Consider the following 19,832-nt stretch of genomic DNA (forward strand, 5'->3'; position numbering starts at 1 on the left):
TTAAGGTCATGGATGGATACATTATCTTCAAAATAAGAGTTTGGTTACACATCAGGAAGTGAGCAGCCAAGGTCAAAAGAATGCTCAAGGCCTCAAGCACTCAATTAGAAACATAAAAATGCACACATCGGTGTTTACCCATAGCAAGCCAGTCCTAGCATAAAATCAATCTTTCCTTAACTTTCTTGCCTCCTATTATTATGTAAGCCAGACAAAGCACTCCTATGCTAAAAATCCATATTTACACTTTACTATGATGCCATTAAAAATACTCTACAAGGGGCAAACTGCTAGGACATGCACATACTAAGAGTTAGCTATTAACTCTACAAAGCATTTCAAATCCAGGCCCACCAATTCCTAGATTGAAAGAGCTCTAATAAAGTCACTCACTGGGATACAGCCAATCCTGCACTAGCTTTTAGCACAGCACTTCTAGCCAGAAAGCAATTGAAAGCTATGGGTTGGTCCACCTGTATTCATCAATTTGGCTGCTGCTGAAAAGCCCCAGACTACAATGAAAATGCAAGGAGAGAAACTTTTAAACTACTTTCTTCTGTGTACTACTCCAACCACAAGCAGCATTAGCTACCCTACACACACTCCACATGTCTGAATCAGAACCCAAGGAGAGGAGCTCAGATATCACTTCACATATGTAGAATGACAAGGGCTTTCTAGGTGCAACCACAACCAGGTAAATACATTATGACTAGATCAGTCACATACAGCTTCCTTGCAGTACTCTGATGAACAAACCATGCTTAAAATTCCCTGTTCTCCCTCATGCCAATTACTGACCGTTGACATTCTCTTCACTTTTGGCAGGATTAGAAATAATATACCAATTATTCTGTAGCAGAACAATGTGTTCAACAATGCAAACCTATACATGTTTACCCAGAAGTAAATTCCAGTGTTTCCAATAGGTCAGATTTCCTAGTAAGCGTGCACAGGCCTGCGATTCAAGTTGGCAAAAGTCACTAGCCCACATGATTACACAAACTCATGTTATTGGATAATTACTGTGCAACAATACAGATTAGTCAGAATGATATGGTAGAATTTTAAGTTATACCAGGCAGGCAATTTTTTTTTAAACAATGACCCTTTTCCCCTTGCAAAAAGTTCCCTGGATGCAATAAAGTAGCACAACCTGGGAGGGAAGTTTAGCATATTCCTTTCCCATACGTGCTGGTTTATTAAATGCAGGGAGTCATGAGAAGGGGAGAAAACATTCAAAAACATGACATACACACCCCACTTGCAATCTGAAGTGGTTCAGTCTGGAATTCTACCACTTCATTCTACATAACATGAGAGTAGAATAGTGTGCATCTGTGACACATCAACAGCATGAAAGACAACCAGCTCTGTTCTAATATACAAACCTTCTCTGTCTAACCAACTGGAGGTAATTCTCATGCTGGTATTTTAACTTTTTTCAGTGATTAGAAAAAACAGTTATCTTACACATGCTGAAAACAGATACTCCCTACCCATAGACTCACCATCTACAGAGAGACCAGACATAAGGGAAGGCCCAAGAAAATGGGAGGGGTGGAAGGAGAAAGCAAATGATGGAGAAAGGCTCAGCAGAAACAGAAGTCTTTAATCCAGTGGTTCCCAAATTGTGTGCCACAGCATCAGAGGGCACTGAAGTAAACTCACAGGGGCACTGTGGGATGTCTTCAGTGGCCTCTTCTTCCACCTGTCCCAGGCACACATCTTGGATCATGCAAGAACTCACACAATTTTTGCAAAAACTCACAAGATCTTGCATGATCCAAGATGGTGGTGCCTGGGAGAGCTGGAAGAAGTGGCCACTGCAAAAGAAGGGCACCCTGACGTCGGTTAAATTTGGGAGCAACTCCTTTAATCCCTTCTTGAAGACTATGATGAACAGCGCAAACAGAAGGGGACATCTAGTTTGGGAAAGCAAAGAAAAGTGTACAAAAGGGAGGGGAGGAGATGAAAGAAGTGTATGGGGAAGAAAACATGAAACAAGATCTGTAGAAGTGAAATAAAGATACCAAAAGGATAAGCAGAAGTTTAAGCTGAACATGATAGTAGAATAAGCCGGTATAAGGAATGGTAGAGAAGTGACCAAAATAATACAAAGAAAAAAATAAGATGGGCAAAGTTGAGCATACACATTAGTTTGAGAAAAGAAATAAGGAAGCAGAGCACTGCATGTCAACAAGAGGAAAGGACCAGTATTTCAGTGGAGTTCACAGAAAGAAAGTACACAGAGCATAAAAAAGGACAGGCTATGGTCAGGGAAACACTTTATTGGGTGAGAAACCAGTAAAGGAAAGGCTAACAAATAAAAATGTGTTTAACCTCTTTTCAAAGATCACCGAGGCAGTTCTTAACTCTACTGGGAGGGAGTTCCAAGCTTACACTGCTGCCACAAAGAAAGCTCTCCTCTTTTTGCCTCCAACCTAGCTTCAATCAATTGCAGCACACACAGATGGGCTTTTGCAGATGACCTCAAGGGACAGGAAGTAGGAGGTCCTTCAGATACTGCAGTTTCCATACAGTCCTCAAGGGCAGCTCCACAAAGAGCACACTACAATAACCAAGTCTTGATCACACCTCACATAGTGGGGCCACTGTGGTTAGATTTGATTGACTCATGTAGGATTGCAGTTGTGCAAATGCCCACATCAGTCACTAACATCACCTGATTATCCAGGAACAGTGAGAAGTCCAGAAGATATACATTACATATTGAATCTATTTAAGGAGAAAAACAGAAAAACCTAGTGCACTGTGGGGAGGGTTCAAGACAGAAACCACGCATGCATCTGTTTTACCAACCCCCATTTCACTGTACACCATCGGAAAACTACTTTAAAGCTCTAACATGTTTTCAACACAGTACCACTATGAGACATTCATAAAGGCTTAATTTCTAGAGAAACAGCTTTCATTAGCAGGCCCCTCCCTCCCCCAATTAAAAGCTATTAAAGTAGGTGTATACACACACACCCAACCACATCTGAAAAGTCATGGTTTAGACTAGAGCTATGTTAGCACCTCCACATTCCTATACCTGCATTATCAAAAGGCACTACAAATGTGAAGGAATGAACAGGAAAATACTAATTAAAGCCTCCAGTTGTTTTATACTTGTTTTTAATATTGAAGATAGCATGAAACTAGATGGAAATTCAATGCTATTACTACTGCATAGCTACTTCTTGCTCAGTTCATATCATTCTTCTGTTTTATTTCCACTAAAGATAATCAGTAAGACTTACAATTAAACAGCTCATTGTTTTTATGTTTATCGGTATTCCACAAATTTTCCCACTGCTTTGAGTTTCCTGACTGAAGGTACAGAAATCCTAAGAGCAAAAAAAGGAGATTCTGCATAATAGTCTGGTGTTGAAGCTGGGCGGTGGCAGGAGGTTGGGCCAGTGAGCTAGTTCGAAATAAGAGAAGGGAGGTGCTTGTTCCAAATACAGCTTGAAGAAGGAGGCTCAGAGCCATCACTCATCTAGTCATGATCAGTGTGTGCAAAGAGAAGGCGGGCTCTCTGTGACAATAGACTGGTAGTGCACGGGAGCTCCCAACTGCCTGCAGACAAAAAGATATCCACAGCTCCAGCCTACGCAAAGCAGCAAAAAGGGACAGGTTTGACACCACTGTGCACCACCTTCCCCCACCTGGATCTCCTTCCTGTTAATGTTGAACAGAAAGTTAATCAATCTCTTGGGAAACAGAGTAAAAAAAGAATTGAAAGCTGAAACAGCAGGCAAGAGAAAGAAATGGGAAGTAACAAGGACAAGGAGATAGGACTGTTGAAAGCATCTGCTTCTTGCATTCATGGCTGCTGAAAAGTGATAGCATCCAAAAGTCGAAGGGAAAAAAATGGCAGTTACCCCACCCATCCCTCGGCACTGAGATTCCTCCCACTGCACTACACCCCAGTGGCAGAGAACTGTTCCTGAAACACACCGCTGGCATCTGAAACACTACACATACCAAACCGCCCAACACCAGCAGGCAGGCTCTAGACACAAAGGAAGAACAAGGGGAACAAGGTCTGTCATGGCCTGTTATCACATTTCAGGTGGAAGGGGGTAATAGAGCATGTAACATGTCCCTACCAAGCCCGCCCTTCCACATCAGACTCCCCTCCATCCTGGCACACGTGTAACCATGAAGCCTCTGCCACTCCCATCTTCTCCCTTGCACAGCTCCCCCCATGTCTGTCTCAAACCTAGTTTTGCAAATACAGTTTTCAATCCCTGCCCCACCACATCTACACTCAGTGAAGGCCAGGCACTCCCTTCAGAAAAGCCAGGCACGCTCTCCCCATGCCACCCTCCAACTCCTCACCGCAGCACCCTGCCATCCCAAGACAGGACTGCAACCCCTTCTGACACCCCAAAGTCTTCCCCTCTTCCTGCTGCAACTCCAGCTTCACCCTCTCCCCATCACTCCCCCCTCACATCCCTGCTTCCACCTGTTCCTCAGCACCCCTCATTTCACAGCCTCTTAAACCCCCTTCCCTCTTCACATCTCACCCCCCCACTTCCGCCTAGCCCACCCTACAGACCAGGGACATGCAATGGGTGGGGAGATAGGTGAGGCAGAGCCTCCCCACTGGAGTCCTTTGCAAAGCCCCACCATTGTGTGAGGCACCCACAAGCCAGGCGCAGAGCAGTGCTTTTCAAAGGACTCCAGTGGGGAGGCTCTGCCTCACCTGCCTCCCCACCCACTGCACGTCCCTACTACAGAGCCGCTCTACCCAGGTCTGCCATCTACAACCCCCCTGCCTCTCCCCCCCCCAAAAGGCAATATTTCTGTCCACTGTTCGACTCCCCCAGCCCCACAGGCCCCTCCCTCTGCAAAACACCCCTCATATCCCAACCCCCAGGCCATTTTCCTCAAGGACCCCCTCCCCTATGCTCTGACCAGTTTCTGCACACAGTTTCTGCACACTAACGTGGCCACCCTCCCTCCACGGCTACTGCCCCCTTCTCCTCCCACCCACCCCTCTCAGAGAGCCCTCTCTCCCACAAAGCCAGCCACACCCCTCGGGGCTCCCCCCCAGCCAGCCCCCCCTACTCACCCGGAGAGCCCGAGGCGGCGCCCTTCTTGGCCACGAAGGCGGGGGGCTCCTCTCTCTTGGGTGGCAAAGGGGCGCTGCGGGGAGGGACGGCGGGGGCCGGGGGCTCCTCTCGGTGCGGGGGAGGCGGCGGGGCGCTCCGAGGGGGCTCCTGCTCCTTCTCCGCAGGTGCGGCAAACTCTGGGGCGGTGGGGGAAGAAGCGAAAGGTGGCGAGGGGGAGGCGGAGGAGGTGATGCCCGGGGGGCTGGTCCAGGCGGGCTGGGGGGCGGGCGGGGACCGGGTGGGGGACCGCTCCCCGGAGGCGCCCAGGTCCAGAAGAGGCGGGGTGGGGGCGGCAAAAGTAGCGGGGGCCGTGGCGGGCTTCCTCTCCCTCACTTCCAGCCGCTCGTCATCCTCCTCTTCCTCGTCTTCTTCCTCCTCCTCATCCTCGTCCTCCTCGGGCTCCTTCACAAACTGGTACTGGAAGAGGGGCTGCTGGGGCTGCCAGCGCTCCTGCCCGGCTGCCGAGGGGGAGGAAGAGGAGACCAGGGGGGACTGGTCTGGGTCGTCCATCCTGGCGCTGCTGGGCTCCTTGGCAGGAACAATGAGCGGGAGCGAAACTGCTGGGCGAGCAGGAGCGAGAAGCCGAGAGAGGAGAAGGAGGCTGGGGGAGGGCAGAGGAAGGAGGCGGGCTGGAGAGCGGCTGCGCAGCTGCCACCCTGCCTCTGGAGGAGCCCCTGCGATGCTGCCGGGAGGGACGCGATGGGGAAGGCGCGCCACCAGCTCCGCCGCCACGCCCTGTTGAGTCACAGTGGGCAGCGGGAGCTGCTGCTCGGCGCAACTTCCAGCCCCTGCGAGGAGGGCAGGGCTCCGGACCAGCCCGGGCTCCGCTCTTCCCTGCCCCACAGGAGAGGGACGGCCCCACCGGCCAATGAGAGGAGGAAGGCAGGGAGGATGCTGCCCACTGAAGGAGCGGGGCCCAGCCCAGCCTCCGCCGCTTCCTCTTTCCTTCTTCTGCAAAGAAAGCGGGAGGCTCCGTGGACCCGGGAGGAGGAGGAGGATGCTGGCCTGATGGCAGCGAAATGAACCTTTCTGAGCACCTTCTCCGGTGTTCAGAAGTCAAAACCACGTGGAGCTCTCCTACAGTGGAGAGATCAGCGATTGTCAGCCTTTCTCATCTCATGGCACGCTGACATGGCGTTCAGATGGGCAAGGCACGTCATCAGTTTTTTTTGACAATTGACAAGGCACACTGTACTGCTGGTGGTGGGGGGGCTGACATCCCCCAATGGCCCTACTAATAAATGACCCACCTCAAATTCCCCATGGCACAGTGGTTCAAAATCGCTGATCTACAGCCCAATCCTAGGCATGTCTACTCAGAAGTAAGTCCCATTAGAATCAATGGGGCTTACTCCCAGGAAAGTGTGGATAGGTGTGGGCTGTTAGATGTTAACGAAAGAGAAACAATGAAGGCAGCAGAAGGATATACAATTGTTTCAGGCACACATGCTCAAGCTTAGTTACAGTAGCAGGGAATGAGGACTAAAGGCTTGTACCCAACTAGGTAGCCACATATCCTTCTGGATCAGGCACGGAAACATAAATGATAGTTTCTAGTAGTCAAGGGACCGAGGGCCCAATCCTATCCAGTTTTCCAGTGCTAGTGCAGCTGTGCCAATGGAGCATGCACTGCACCCTGTGGTGGGGAGGCAGTCACAGAGGCCTCCTCAAGGTATGGGAACAGTTGTTCCCTTACCTCTGGGCTGCATTGTAGTTGCACCAGTGTTGGAAAAATGAATAGAATTGGGCCCTGACTGTACACCAGGGGTGTCAAAGCGTTTCATACTGAGAGCCGATTCATGATGCCTGCTGAAGGCCGGAAGTGATGTCATTAGGCAGGAAGTGATATCATTAAATAGATCATAACCAAAAATAAGCACTTTTTCTCACTTAGGAACTCATTAACTGCAAATGACAGAAGAGAAAATACAGAAATCTTGATCCTATTTCAGGATATGGGAGAGCCAATTTTCATGTGGACTGCCCTTACAGCAGTAACACCTCAGTACTGCTCAGCAGCTGAGAGCCTGAGGGCTAGATAAAAGCTTCTGCAGGCTGTGTATGACATCCCTGGTCTATACTGACTGGCAGCAGAGCTTCACAGTTTCAGACACATGGTTTTTCCCCAGCCCTGTCTCATTTACAGTTGAGGGGCCCTGACCAAAATTACTTGTAACTAAGTTGCATTTCATTAAATAGAATTTGTTTCAAAGCCCTTATGTTTAGGTTTTCAGGCTTATCCTCAGAACACCATTAACAACTCAATCCAATGCTTCTCAGGGCTGCAGCAGCACAGAAACTGCAACCGCTGCATTCAGTGGGGCTGGGAAGCAGCGCCAGGTCTCCTCAGGAGAACTGAGCTTACGCTCCCTTAACCCATGTAAGACCCAGGCAGCCCCAATGGAGATCTGCGCCCACTATTGAGTGGACGCAGAATCGAGTTGACCCGTGTCAGGTCTTCCAGGACAGAAGGGGGGTCAGGATATGGTGACAGAGCCTGTTGCTGTCTCTGCCCCCTCCCACTCCACTCCCACTCGCCTCCCCGCTTTCCTCTTGCCCTTCCCCCACCCCGGAACCCGTCCCCTCTGCATTCAACCAGCCTCCACCCGCTCAATCTGCCCGGCAGTAAATGTCACAGGCGTGCTTTACAGCATGTCTCCAACACTGCACCAGCACAGGACCCTAGGACAGGCTACTTGTGTAATCCTAAGGTGCAGCCAAGCCACATGGCCTGTACTGCATCCAGTGCAGTTCAGGAGGTGAAGGTCTCCCTGGAGTAAGGGGATATATTACTCTGAGTAAAGCCCCAGCCACCCCTATGGGACTCCAGGAAATCTGAGAAGCCTTGTGTGGGACTGCCCGGCCAGGGATGGGGATTAGAATGCAATGTAGACCACCACCTCCCAGAGCACCTTTTGCAATACCAGAAAGTGTGTTCCACTAGTTATATTGGTTGAGCCCAACAAAAGGATTGGGTACTTAGACATGTGAATCTACCCTTTGTCTCCTACTGAGTGCTTGTTTCTTAGACCATGTGTCTTATTTTGGACCTCCCACAATATCCAAAGAAAGGACCTATGATTTCACATTAATGGTTGTAAATTTTCATCTGTAATATAAAGTCCGATATCCCTCATTCCAATATTTTTTGTTCTTTATTTACATGACTTCTTGATCAAATTTTAAAGTTCATTAAAGTTCCTGAGCAATTTACTTAAGAAGGATTATTTAGCCTTGTAATTCTATACAGTTTGATTTATAAACAATATGTACACATGGATTAAAATTATTTTCCTCTTAGTGCAGGGGTCTCTAAACTTTTCAGCCACCGGGCTGCATCAAATACCTGGCACAGCGGCGAGGGTTGGAAAAAAAATTAATTATAAAATTTAAATAAATGCATTAAAGATGGAACTTAGCTGAATGAATAAATGATTGGGCTCAAATGTCCAGGATTTATCCAAACACAAACGCAGCCCAAGAAATAAAGCACCCCCATATCCCCACCCCAAAAGCACAACTCTGAGTGTATTTGGTCAACTGGGCCAGAGGCTCTCAGGGGATCAGAGGCTGGCCGCAGGTTGGATAGAGGCTCTCCATGGGCCGCATCTGGCCCCCAGGCCGGGGTTTGGAGACCCCTGTCTTAGTGCCTAATCCTACCCTCACTTACTTGGGAGTAAGCCCCATTGACTATAATGGGACAGTTCTGAGTAGTCATGCATAAGATTTGGCTCTTATTCTCAGGTAGCCCAATCCTAAAGGCAGTGGCGCCAAAACGGCTACCACTACACCCTGCAGCAACACAGCAGCTGCCAGAGGTCTCCTCCCTTGGGAAAGTACCAAGCCCTGTGCCAGCTGTTTTGCCAGCACAGACTTGATAGACTCCGTGTCAGGCCTTCCAGCCCAACACAGAGTTGAGGATCTGACAGAGTGCCCCCTCCCACTCCATTTCCTCCTCTGCCCTGGAATGCCTCCCCCTGCCCCTGAAGCCCTCACAACCACCCAGAGCTCTTACCTAGCTCCAGGCGGCATCTAGCCGGAGCTGGGCTCCAGGTGTTGCGAGCATGCCTTATGGCACATTTGTGACACCCAGTACCGGCACTAGTCCAGCTCGGAACTGGGCCCTCAGTTGTCCATTTCCTGGGTGTAACAACTGCTATTTAAGAACATAAGAAGAGCCCCACAGGATCAGGCCATAGGCCCACCTAGTCCAGCTTCCTGTATCTCACAGCGGCCCACCAAATGCCATCAATTTGTACAACGGCATTATAATATTAGCCGTTTTGTTCTCAATACCTTTTCTAATGATCTCAAGCATAGAATTGGCATTCTTTACTGCAGCCGCACATTGGGTCGACACTTTCATCGACCTGTCCACCACCACCCCAAGATCTCTCTCCTGATCTGTCACAGACAGCTCAGAACCCATCAGCCTATATCTAAAGTTTTGATTTTTTGCCCCAATGTGCATGACTTTACACTTACTTACATTGAAACGCATCTGCCATTTTGCTGCCCATTCTGCCAGTCTGGAGAGATCCTTCTGGAGCTCCTCACAATCACTTCTAGTCTTCACCACTCGGAAAAGTTTGGTGTTGTCTGCAAATTTTGCCACCTCACTGCTCAACCCTGTCTCCAGATAGTTTATGAAGAGGTTGAAAAGCACCGATCCCAGGACAGATCATTGGGGCACACTGCTTTTCACCTCTCTCCATTGTGAAAATTGCCCATTGACACTCACTCTCTGTTTCCTGGTTAAAAATTTAAATATTTAAAGGACAGCAACTGTTTACTGCTAATATTTTCTATAGAATAGAATGCTGTAAAATAAAGGTTTTTAAAAATCCTTTTTGAATTTTAAATGGTTTGTTTTAACTCTGAATATAGAGAAATTCGATGAAGCTTTAAAACTGGATGCCTTTGAAACGGGATTCGACAAATTTCTGGAGGAAAAATCCATTATGGGTTACAAGACATGATGTGTATGTGCAACCTCCTGGTTTAGAAATGGGCTATGTCAGATGCAAGGGAGGGCACCAGGATGCAGGTCTCTTGTTATCTGGTGTGCTCCCTGGGGCATTTGGTGGGCCACTGTGAGATACAGGAAGCTGGACTAGATGGGCCTATGGCCTGATCCAGTGAGGCTGTTTTTATGTTCTTAAGCTTTACATTATGCAAGAGAAGATACATTTATTAGATGTTTCTATGACATTCTAATCTAACACATTTAATTAAGGCTGCAATCCTATGTACACTTTCCTGGGAGTAAGCCTCATTGAACACAATGGGACTTCTGAGTACCCCTGTATAGCATTGTACTGTAAGAGTGCTAGTTTAATATTTGGCAGCACCACTGTGCCTTTAAGAATTTCATGTGCAGTTGAACTTCAATAGGTGAAGATGTCCTTTTTACTGCAGGCCCAAACCTGTTTCTTCAAGTCTACTCCTCTTATCTGGAGTGTTAAATCTCTAAAGGGGTGGATTGACCTATAAACCAAGGGCCCAATCCTATCAAACTTTCCTGCACTGATGCAACCATGCCAACAGAGCATGCACTACATCCTGTGTGATGAGGGGCCAATCATGGAGGCCTCCTCAAGAAAAGGGAACATTTATTTCCTTACCTTGAGGCTGCATTGTGGCTGTATCACCACCAGAATGTTGGATAGGATTGGGCCCCAAGTGTGTTACAGAGGAGGACTTGGTCAGGTGTCAGATCCTGTGATAGTACAATTATTATGAGATCGCCTTGTTTGGGGGCTGGACCTGTCCTACTCATTATTCTGGGCAGAGTCAGAATAATTAAGGCATTATGTATGGTGGCAATGCCCAGGCTTCAGAGTTTTGGCTGTATTTTGCTTTTGCAATGAAGGCTTTCACAAACAAAGGTGGATGAAAGATTACATTGTTGGTAATTACAGAGAGATAAGAATCAGCAACAGACATGTAAGGCGCTATTATTATAATTGACAAAAACTATTCATTTTATTATATGTAATTTATACTCTGCTTTTATGTAATCTCCCTTCGGGATCCTTCTGGAATGAAAGACAGGACAGAAATTAACAAAACAATGAAACTGTCCAAAAAAATTAAAACATGAAATCAAACCCACATATGTGTGTGGGGGGGGGGTGTATTTGGACAGTTTATATATTTATATTAGCTGTTTCATAAATGCATAACAACAAATACCTGTCTTTCATTAAAGAGAGAGTGCCTTGAATCAGTGCCTTCTGTAATCAAAGTCATTGTACCCTTCCCTCACTCCTCAGGCACTCACCCCCTTCTACAAAATAAGAATCACATTCTCTTCCCCCTATTTCTGCTCTCTTACGTTACAGTCCTATACACCAGTGGTTCCCAACCTGGGGTACGTGTACCACTTGCCAGAACCTTCAGGGGTATTTGAAAAAGAATTGAATAATAGCGGGGAAAGGCAGGCCTGTATTAAAATGTCTTGTGGGGCTGGCATATTAGCCTTGCAGAGCTAATATGAGGGGTACAATTTATGAAAATGGCTGCCAAGGAACATGCAAAAAAAAAAATGTTGGGAACCACTGCTATACACAGTTTCCTGAGAGAAAGTGAGCACACAATAGAACTTCTGACGTGCAGGACTGTGCTGTTAGAAGGGTCCCCTTCCCTATGTTTTGCACAAACATACCATTTGGACCATTGGCAACCTTCAGTCTCGAAAGAATATGGTATCGCGCTCTGAAAGGTGGTTCTGGAACAGCGTCTAGTGTGGCGGAAAAGGCCAATCCAGCCCTGCTTCACGCCGCTTCGGATGTCAAAGGGGTCTGATGTCGAGCCATCGAAGACAACAGTGCCCTTCATGTCCTTGTGGAAGGATCTGATGATGCTGAGGAGCCTGGGTGGACATCCGATCTTGGGGAGAATCTTGAAGAGGCCGTCCCTGCTGACCAGGTCGAAGGCCTTCGTGAGATCTATGAAGGCTATAAAGAGTGGCTGTCATTGTTCCCTGCATTTCTCCTGCAGTTGTCTAAGGGAGAATACCATATCAGTGGTGGACCTGCTGGCTCGGAATCCGCACTGTGATTCTGGATAAACGCTCTCTGCAAGTACCTGGAGCCTCTTTAGTGCAACTCGGGCAAACAGCTTCCCTACAACGCTAAGGAGAGAGATGCCACGGTAGTTGTTGCAGTCACCCCTGTCGCCTTTGTTCTTGTACAGCGTGATGATGTTTGCATCCCTCATGTCTTGAGGTACTCCACCTTCTCTCCAGCAGAGACAAAGGATTTCATGCAGCTCAGTGATGATGATCTCTTTGCAGCACTTTAGGACTTCAGCAGGGATGCTGTCTTTTCCAGGTGCCTTGCCAAAGGCAAGGGAGTCCAGGGCCACGTGAAGTTCTTCTAGGGTTGATTCACTGTCAAGCTCCTCCAGCACAGGCAGGCACTCAATGTTGTTCAGCGCTTCTTTGGTGACTACATTTTCTCTGGAATATAGCTCAGAGTAGTGCTGCACCCAGCGTTCCATCTGCTGCGTCTGATCCTAGACGACCTCGCCTGTGGCAGACTTCAGAGGGGCAATTTTCTTCTGCGTTGGACCTAGGGCCTGCTTGATACTGTCATACATCCCCTTGACGTTGCCCGTGTCAGCTGCTATCTGTATCTGGGAGCAGAGCTGGAGCCAGTAGTCGTTGGCACATCTCCTGGCAATCTGCTGGACTTTGCTGTGAGCAGCTCGGAGGACCTGCAGGTTGCGCTCACTGGGATAGGCCTTGTATGCTGCTTGAGCTCTCCTCTTTTCCTCAATGACTGGTGTCAACTCCTCAGAGTGAACTTCAAACCAATCTGCCGTCTTGTTGGTCTTCTTGCCGAATATGGACAAGGCGGTGTTGAAAACGGCATTCTTGAAATGTTCCCATCTGTTGGATGCGTTTGCGTTGGCTGGGCCTGGAAGAGATTCCTCAAGCGCTCGTGCAAATTCCTCCACTTTTCTCTGATCCCAGGTCTTGCTGGTATCAATGTGAGGTCTTCCTTCCTTTTTCGTGTGGTACAGTCGCTTTGTTTGCAGTTTCACTCTGCTGCACACCAGGGAGTGGTCGGTGTCGCAGGCAGCACCCTGATAGCTGCGTGTGATCTTGATGCTGGGAAGGCTGGAGCGTCTGGTGAGAATCAGGTCGAGCTGGTGCCAGTGCTTTGATCTTGGGTGTCTCCAAGAGACTCTATGTTGGGGCTTCGTGTTGAAGAACGTGTTGCTGACACAGAGACCATGATGACAGCAAAACTCTAGCAGGCGTTGGCCATTTTCGTTCATCTTCCCAGTGCTGAACTGACCTAAGCAAGTGGGCCACGAACTGTTATCAGCACCAACTCTAGCATTGAAATCGCCGAGGATGAACAATGGCTCTTTTACGGGGATTTTCTTGATAGTGGTGGCCAGGTCATCATAGAATTTGTCTTTGGCTTCTGCTGAAGACGACAGAGTCGGTGCATAAGCACTGATGAGAGTGACAGGTCCTGCTGATGACTGGAGCTGCAGGGACAAAATTCTTTCACTTTCCGCAGTAGGTGGGATGATGGATTTCAGCAGGGTATTTTTGACCGCAAAGCCAACACCATGTTCCCTGGTTTGGTTTGGTGGTTTTCCCTGCCAGAAAAATGAGAAATTTCTCTCCTTGACAGATCCGGAATCTGGCAGCCTCGTCTCTTGAAGGGCGACGATGTCCATCTGCAGTCTGCCCAGCTCCATGTCGATGACAGCTGTTTTGTGTGCGCCGTCTATTTCTTGCAGGTCATCAGAGAAGCCAGGTGTCATTGTCCTTACGTTCCAGGTGCCCAACTTTAGGGCAGGAGTTTTCTGTTTTCTATTGCATGGTGCAGAGTTGTCGATCCGCTTGTTGGTTTTCACCCTAAACCCCACGCACCCCGTGAGGTTAACGGACCGTGGCGAGGCAACACCTTACTGGCTGGGGACTGCCCAGCTTAAGGCGGGCGGTAGCTGCCCAATGAGATGCAATGATCTCTCCCACCGTCGGAAGCAGCCCCTGGTGTCATGCTCTACTCCAATCAAGCAAAGACTTATAACCGGTAACTGCTGCTTCCCGTGTTGTGCCGACGCCGTTTGGCGAAGTTGGAGTGTCCTCTCCAGTGTGTGAAGCCTGGGTAAAGAAGGATCATTTGGACCATTTGGGACCATTTGGACCATTTGGACCATTTCCCCAATATATTATTATGGGAGGCGGACAGCTGTATCCTCAAAGGTATCAGTCAACCTTTGAGGATACAGCTGTCCATTCTCCAGCCAATAGTAAGCCATTTGATCTCATCTTCTCTCACCGAAACCCTATTTCTTACAGGAAGAGGGGTCATTACTCTTAGTATTTTATGTATTACATTTTACCCCTTACTGCAAGAAGCAGTGTACATTGTTCCTTCCCTGCCCTCAGTTTCATTGCTGCATCAACCCTGTGAGGTAGTCTTGGCTGAGTTGGTGACTGGCCCAATGAGCTTCATTGCCAAGTAGAATTTCAATACAGGTTGCTCCATAACTAATGTGACAAGCTTACTACACCACATTGGCTCACCACTGTCCCCCTTTATCCCATCTTACATCATCAACAACAATCCCATCCTCAACAATAGGTCAGGTTTTTGGTTATGACTTCCTAATCCCCAGAACTGCCTGTCTTTTCACAGAAAGGAAAGCAGGTGCAACAGAGAGGCTGCTTTTATGGGGCAGAGAGGAATAAGAGAACAAACTTTTTCTTATCTCCAGTGCTGTTCAAATGAGTAGCTCAGTGACGATGATCTCTTTGCAGCACTTTAGGACTGAGTATGAGTATGACTCATGTCACTGTTTCTTTGTCTTATTGTATGTGGGATGGGGAGGGAATTAACTTTTTTTTTCTTTTTTTGAAGTGGTGGCAGTTCTCTCATCTCATGATTGAAAAGCAGCAGTTCAGCTCCTCCCTCCCTTAAAGGAAATGTAAGGAGCAAAATGACTGCACATTATGGAAAATTTAGGTACAGAGTTATCTGGACTGAACAGGGCCTGGTTCGGCACATGACTGCCTGCGTGTGATTGTGACAGTTCAGGCAAAGAAGAGTGTGATAGACCCAGAATATGATTCAATAAACAGCATCAGTGTTACATTTCTGGATTGGAAGTATTGAACATCTCTGTGCCCAGAGATTTTGGGATATTATTTTTTTTTAATGACCTTATTTCAAATTATACTGTTTTGTTTATAATAATGACAACTTTATTTTGATTTCAAGATTATAAAAATTATAATTTTCTAGTTAAATGTGACTTTTTTTAGCTTTGTCATTCATTTGATTGACTCAGAGCCCAATCCTGAGCTCAACGTCCTGGCTTAATACTGGCGCTCATTGTTGCAAACGTGCCTTAAGGCATGTTTGCGAGCTGTAACACTGGGCGAGCAAGGACTGCCAAGCAGCAGAGAGGAAAGCAGGGGCAGGGGGAAGGTGGGGAGGAGGTGTTCCGGGGAGGGGGGAGACAGGGAGAGGGCGGGGGGGCATGCCAGGGGGAGGGAGCGGGACCAGTGGAGCAATGCTCCACCAGATCCTGAGCCTTCACGTCAGGCTTGGCATCTTACATGAAGGCTCTTACCTCCACCGACCTTTTGCTCAGTGGTGAATCAAGTAGCCCCATTACTGGGCTACTCCCTTTACTCAGGGGAAGGGGATGAAAGTCCCCTTCCCCCCAGGTGTCGCCTGCAGTTTCCGAGGGTGCACAGGATGCAGCGGCAGCAGTTTTCTGTGCCACCACAGCCACTCGAGCCAGGAGCTCGGGATTGAGCTCTCATTCCACTCTTTATAAAAACATGTACAGGCCCATCTTAAGAACAGAGAGATGCAGATTCTGTCATACCTTTATCCACAGCAGTAGAAAAAACTGCACCAGCTTGTCAGTGTCTGGCAAAGAAGTACTACCATAAGCTTCTCTTGGCTGTGTTTGTTTGATCCCTCCACTTCCCCTGCAAAAGAATTTCCTCCAGACAACTGGTACATATATGAACATTGGCTCTGGAGCTATTGGTAGTTTTTCTGTGCTTTTTAAACAGAGCTAGAAGGTATGTATATGTTTGTGTTTTTTTGTAGGTGTGATACTGATATAAGTGTATGCCTGACCTAACTCTGTAACTTGACTGTGAAAATCAGCTGTTGTTCAAAGGTGGTGCTTGTCAGAATAAACTAACCCCTTTGTTCCAAAATGTTTATTGAAATAGCATATGCTCTATCTGTCTCAGGCCCAGATCCTAACCCACTTTCCAGCACTGGCATAGCTGTGCCAATGGAACATGTGCTGCATCCTGCAGTTGGGGGGCACTCACAGAGCCCTCCTCAAAGTAAGGGAATATTTGTTTCCTTACCTAGGAGCTGAAATGCCCTTATGTCAGTGCTGGAAAGTGGGTTAGGATTGCACCCTCAGTTTACTACAGTCCCTATTTTCAGATGCCTATCACTCAGAAATAGTCATTCATATCTGTTTTGTCATTATTTTGCTTTTGGAAAAGATTATAAAGAAACCTTTTAATACTGTAAGCCTACAAACATGTGCATTTAGAATTCTTCAGGTGGGTTCAGACACAATGCCAAACCACAGGAACAAATGGGCAGAGAAAGGGCAAAATGGGGTGGGTTAACTTTGTCCCACAAGACTGATTTCTGAAATGACTGTTTTTCACATTAATGCTTATCATAAACGTAAGTACAAGTGAACCCATAGGAACCTGCTCTTTATATACTGTATGTTGGTGATAATGAAGGCACTCTGAGTACAGGTACATGCAAAATGTCTTTTCTTCATCACCACACTGTTCCAAAAAGGAGCTGGCTACTTGACTTGGGGTTGCTTGCCCCCCTTTGCCTCCCTCCACATCACAGAGGCAAACAATGGTTAGCACTAACCATAGTTTAGACTCCAACCATGGTTTTTGTTCCAATTGTGCACAACCATGGGTTCTGGGGTTTTCTTTCCTTCCCTGAGAATCAATCTGGATGCTATCCCAAACAGCAATCTTTGTGGGTAGAGCAACAACCCAAACTTTTATCTGTCAGTTCAGATGTTATGTCCAACTACATTTTGTAATTAATTTCAAATTATAGTTTAAAACGTTCATTTGACAATCACTTATAAACCATTATTTGTGAAATAGTTTGGTTCAGGCATTACCAAAAGAGCCACTGTTGTAATCCCATGAACTAAAAATGTTCTCGGCACTCAGCTGTAGGAGATGCAAAATGAAAGGGAATTGTGTACAGAAACTGCCGTATGTGATACAACAATGCTATCTGATAAGAAATAGAAAAGCATTTGACATGTTAAAATACATGGAGAACTGACATGTTACAATACTGTAGAACACTTCAAATGTATATATCAAGCATTATTTGTGAAAACTATATCATTGACAACAAAATAGCAGGAAAATCTGCTGTGCCATTCACACCCACATATGTTTTCAGTGCAAAAACACTCACATAGTGGTAATACACACCAATATTCTGGTTGGCAACCTTCAGTCTCGAAAGACTATGGTATAAGCCTACAGCAACCGGTATTCCCAGGCGGTCTCCCATCCAAGTACTAACCAGGCCTGACTCTGCTTAGCTTCTGAGATCAGACGAGATCCAGCATGTGCAGGGTAACAGTTGCTGGGGAACAATATTCTATGTAACCATACATGCTAGATGCACAGAAATTCATGGAAGAGGTTAACAGAAATGTTGTGAAATAGCTGCAAGTGTCTAATATGCGGTAATTACTTAGTTTTTGCACTGATGTCATGGGGTCCCAGATTATAGTATCCAACAACAATGATATGAGGTTGGATTTTTATCCAACTTTGCAGCACTAACACAGCTGTGCCAATGGGACATGCACTGCATCCAGTGGGGGGCTGGCATTCACAGAGGCTTCCTCAAGGTAAGGGAATGTTTGTTCCTTTACCTTGGAACTATATTGCAACTGCATCAACTCTAGAAAGTTGGATAGGATTGGGCCCTGAAGTTATAAGGATTATTTAGTCTGTTTGCTTGAATGAATAAAAAATTCAAGGTTGAATTATGAGAGACAAGTTAGTCTTTGAAGGCATCTAAAGAGCAACTGATCGTTTATCCAGAACATGAAGATTAAAAGAAGGGAGTTGAAATGGGAACTATACCTGCTGTCTGTAGTTATTTCAGAGTATATCTGTTCATTTCTAAATATACTTAACATTTTTAGTGCTTTCTGAGCACACAAAGCACATCACTTGTTTTATTCTTAATTATGTCCTTACAACAGCCCAGTACAGTGAGTAAGGCTGCAATTCTAAAACACTTTCTTGGGAGTAAGGGCCCAATCCTAACCAACTTTCCAGTAGCCACAATGCAGCCCTGAGGAAAGGGAACAAATGTTACCTGGCGGAGGCCTTGACTGCTCCCCTACTGCAGAATGCAGTGCATGCCTCGTTGGCATGGTTGCATCTGTTCAGGAAAAATGGATGGTATTTGTTCCTCAAGTCCCACTGAAGTAAATACCTGTTAAGTCAATGTAACAGCAGAAGCCTATGTATGTCTGTTCAGAAGTAACTCCAGTTGAATTCTATAGGAATTCTAATTCTCCCAGATAAGTGTGTGCATAGAATTGCAGCCTAAGTCAATGTCATGTCAAAGTCTGTAAGTTAGTTAATGTCTGTAAATCCCGTTGAAATCCAGTATTATTCTCTCCATATTGCATTTGGGGGAGCTGAGGCTGCAAGGGAGTGGTTTGGCTAAGGCCACCTTGAAGGGGAAAGTCCCTAATTCTAATTCATACTTAGTTTAGTCTCCTAGCCACTATTTCTTCAATGCATTTCTGTGTATCACTCCAGTGTGTATGTTTCTTGAGCGTACTGCTGTGTATTTTCTCTATGTGAGTGTTTTTGCAGAGCTGCTGTGTGTGTTTGAATGTCCTCACAAGGTTTCCTGCTACTTTGTTGTCAAAAATGTGGTTTCCATAAATAAAGTATATACAAATGTGCAATGTTTTAATGCATTTTAGAATGTGTCAACTGCTTTTCTGTTTCCTATCTAATAATGCTGCTGAATCACATACAGCAGTTTTTGTACACATTTCCCTGTCATCTTGCGCAAAATACAGTTTGGTACCAAAAGTCTTTTTGTTCACATCAAATCACGTATCTCAGGGTGAAAAGTTCTAGCTAGTTCTGCTTCCTCCAATGTTAGTTTTGTTCTTGTAGAGAGCTTTTTATGCTAAGCTGTTTTTAAAAGTGGCCCCTCCCATCAAAAGTGATCCAGTCTATTCTACACCTCAGCCTGCTGCATCTGTAGACCTTTTAATCTACTTTTGTGAGCAAGGAAGTATTCTGTATTGCAAACACAAAAGTCTCAGGCCCCCCCTTCAAACTGTAGTTCCCAGTATTCCTTTGGGGGATCATGAAAGCTAAACATGTATAAAACTAATACAAGGGCTTTTTGAAGATATGCCTGCATTCTCTGCTTTCCCCTATTGATAAGAACATAAGAAGAGCCCTGCTGGATCAGGCCATAGGTCCATCTTGCCAACTTTCTGTATCTCACAGTGGCCCACCAAATGCCTCAGGGAGCACAGGATCTAAGCTCAGCTTTCCTGTTACTTTCTTATTAGCACCCTTTAATAACTATCTGAATGCTCCAGTCAAAGTTAAGCTCATTTATGTCCTTTTCATTAGCAGAGATGTTAGCA

At 46.5% G+C, this 19,832-nt stretch overlaps 1 protein-coding gene across 3 annotated transcripts in view; it reads right to left on the minus strand.

Annotated features, from left to right (window-relative positions):
• The window catches only part of RTN4 (reticulon 4), a 77,467-nt gene extending 71,539 nt beyond the window's left edge, over nucleotides 1–5,928 (minus strand). For 2 of the 3 annotated variants that reach the window (XM_066625988.1, XM_066625979.1), the window contains exon 1: nucleotides 5,087–5,928. In XM_066625988.1, the coding sequence (XP_066482085.1) occupies nucleotides 5,087–5,636 (550 nt within the window). In that variant the 5' untranslated portion in view covers nucleotides 5,637–5,928. The remainder of the gene's footprint in view (nucleotides 1–5,086) is intronic. The other variant, XM_066625970.1, reaches the window with a different exon arrangement.
• Between the last annotated feature and the right edge of the window lie 13,904 nt (nucleotides 5,929–19,832).

Source organism: Tiliqua scincoides, chromosome 1 (genome assembly GCF_035046505.1).
Source record: "Tiliqua scincoides isolate rTilSci1 chromosome 1, rTilSci1.hap2, whole genome shotgun sequence".
In the NCBI taxonomy this organism is placed as follows: domain Eukaryota; kingdom Metazoa; phylum Chordata; class Lepidosauria; order Squamata; family Scincidae; genus Tiliqua; species Tiliqua scincoides.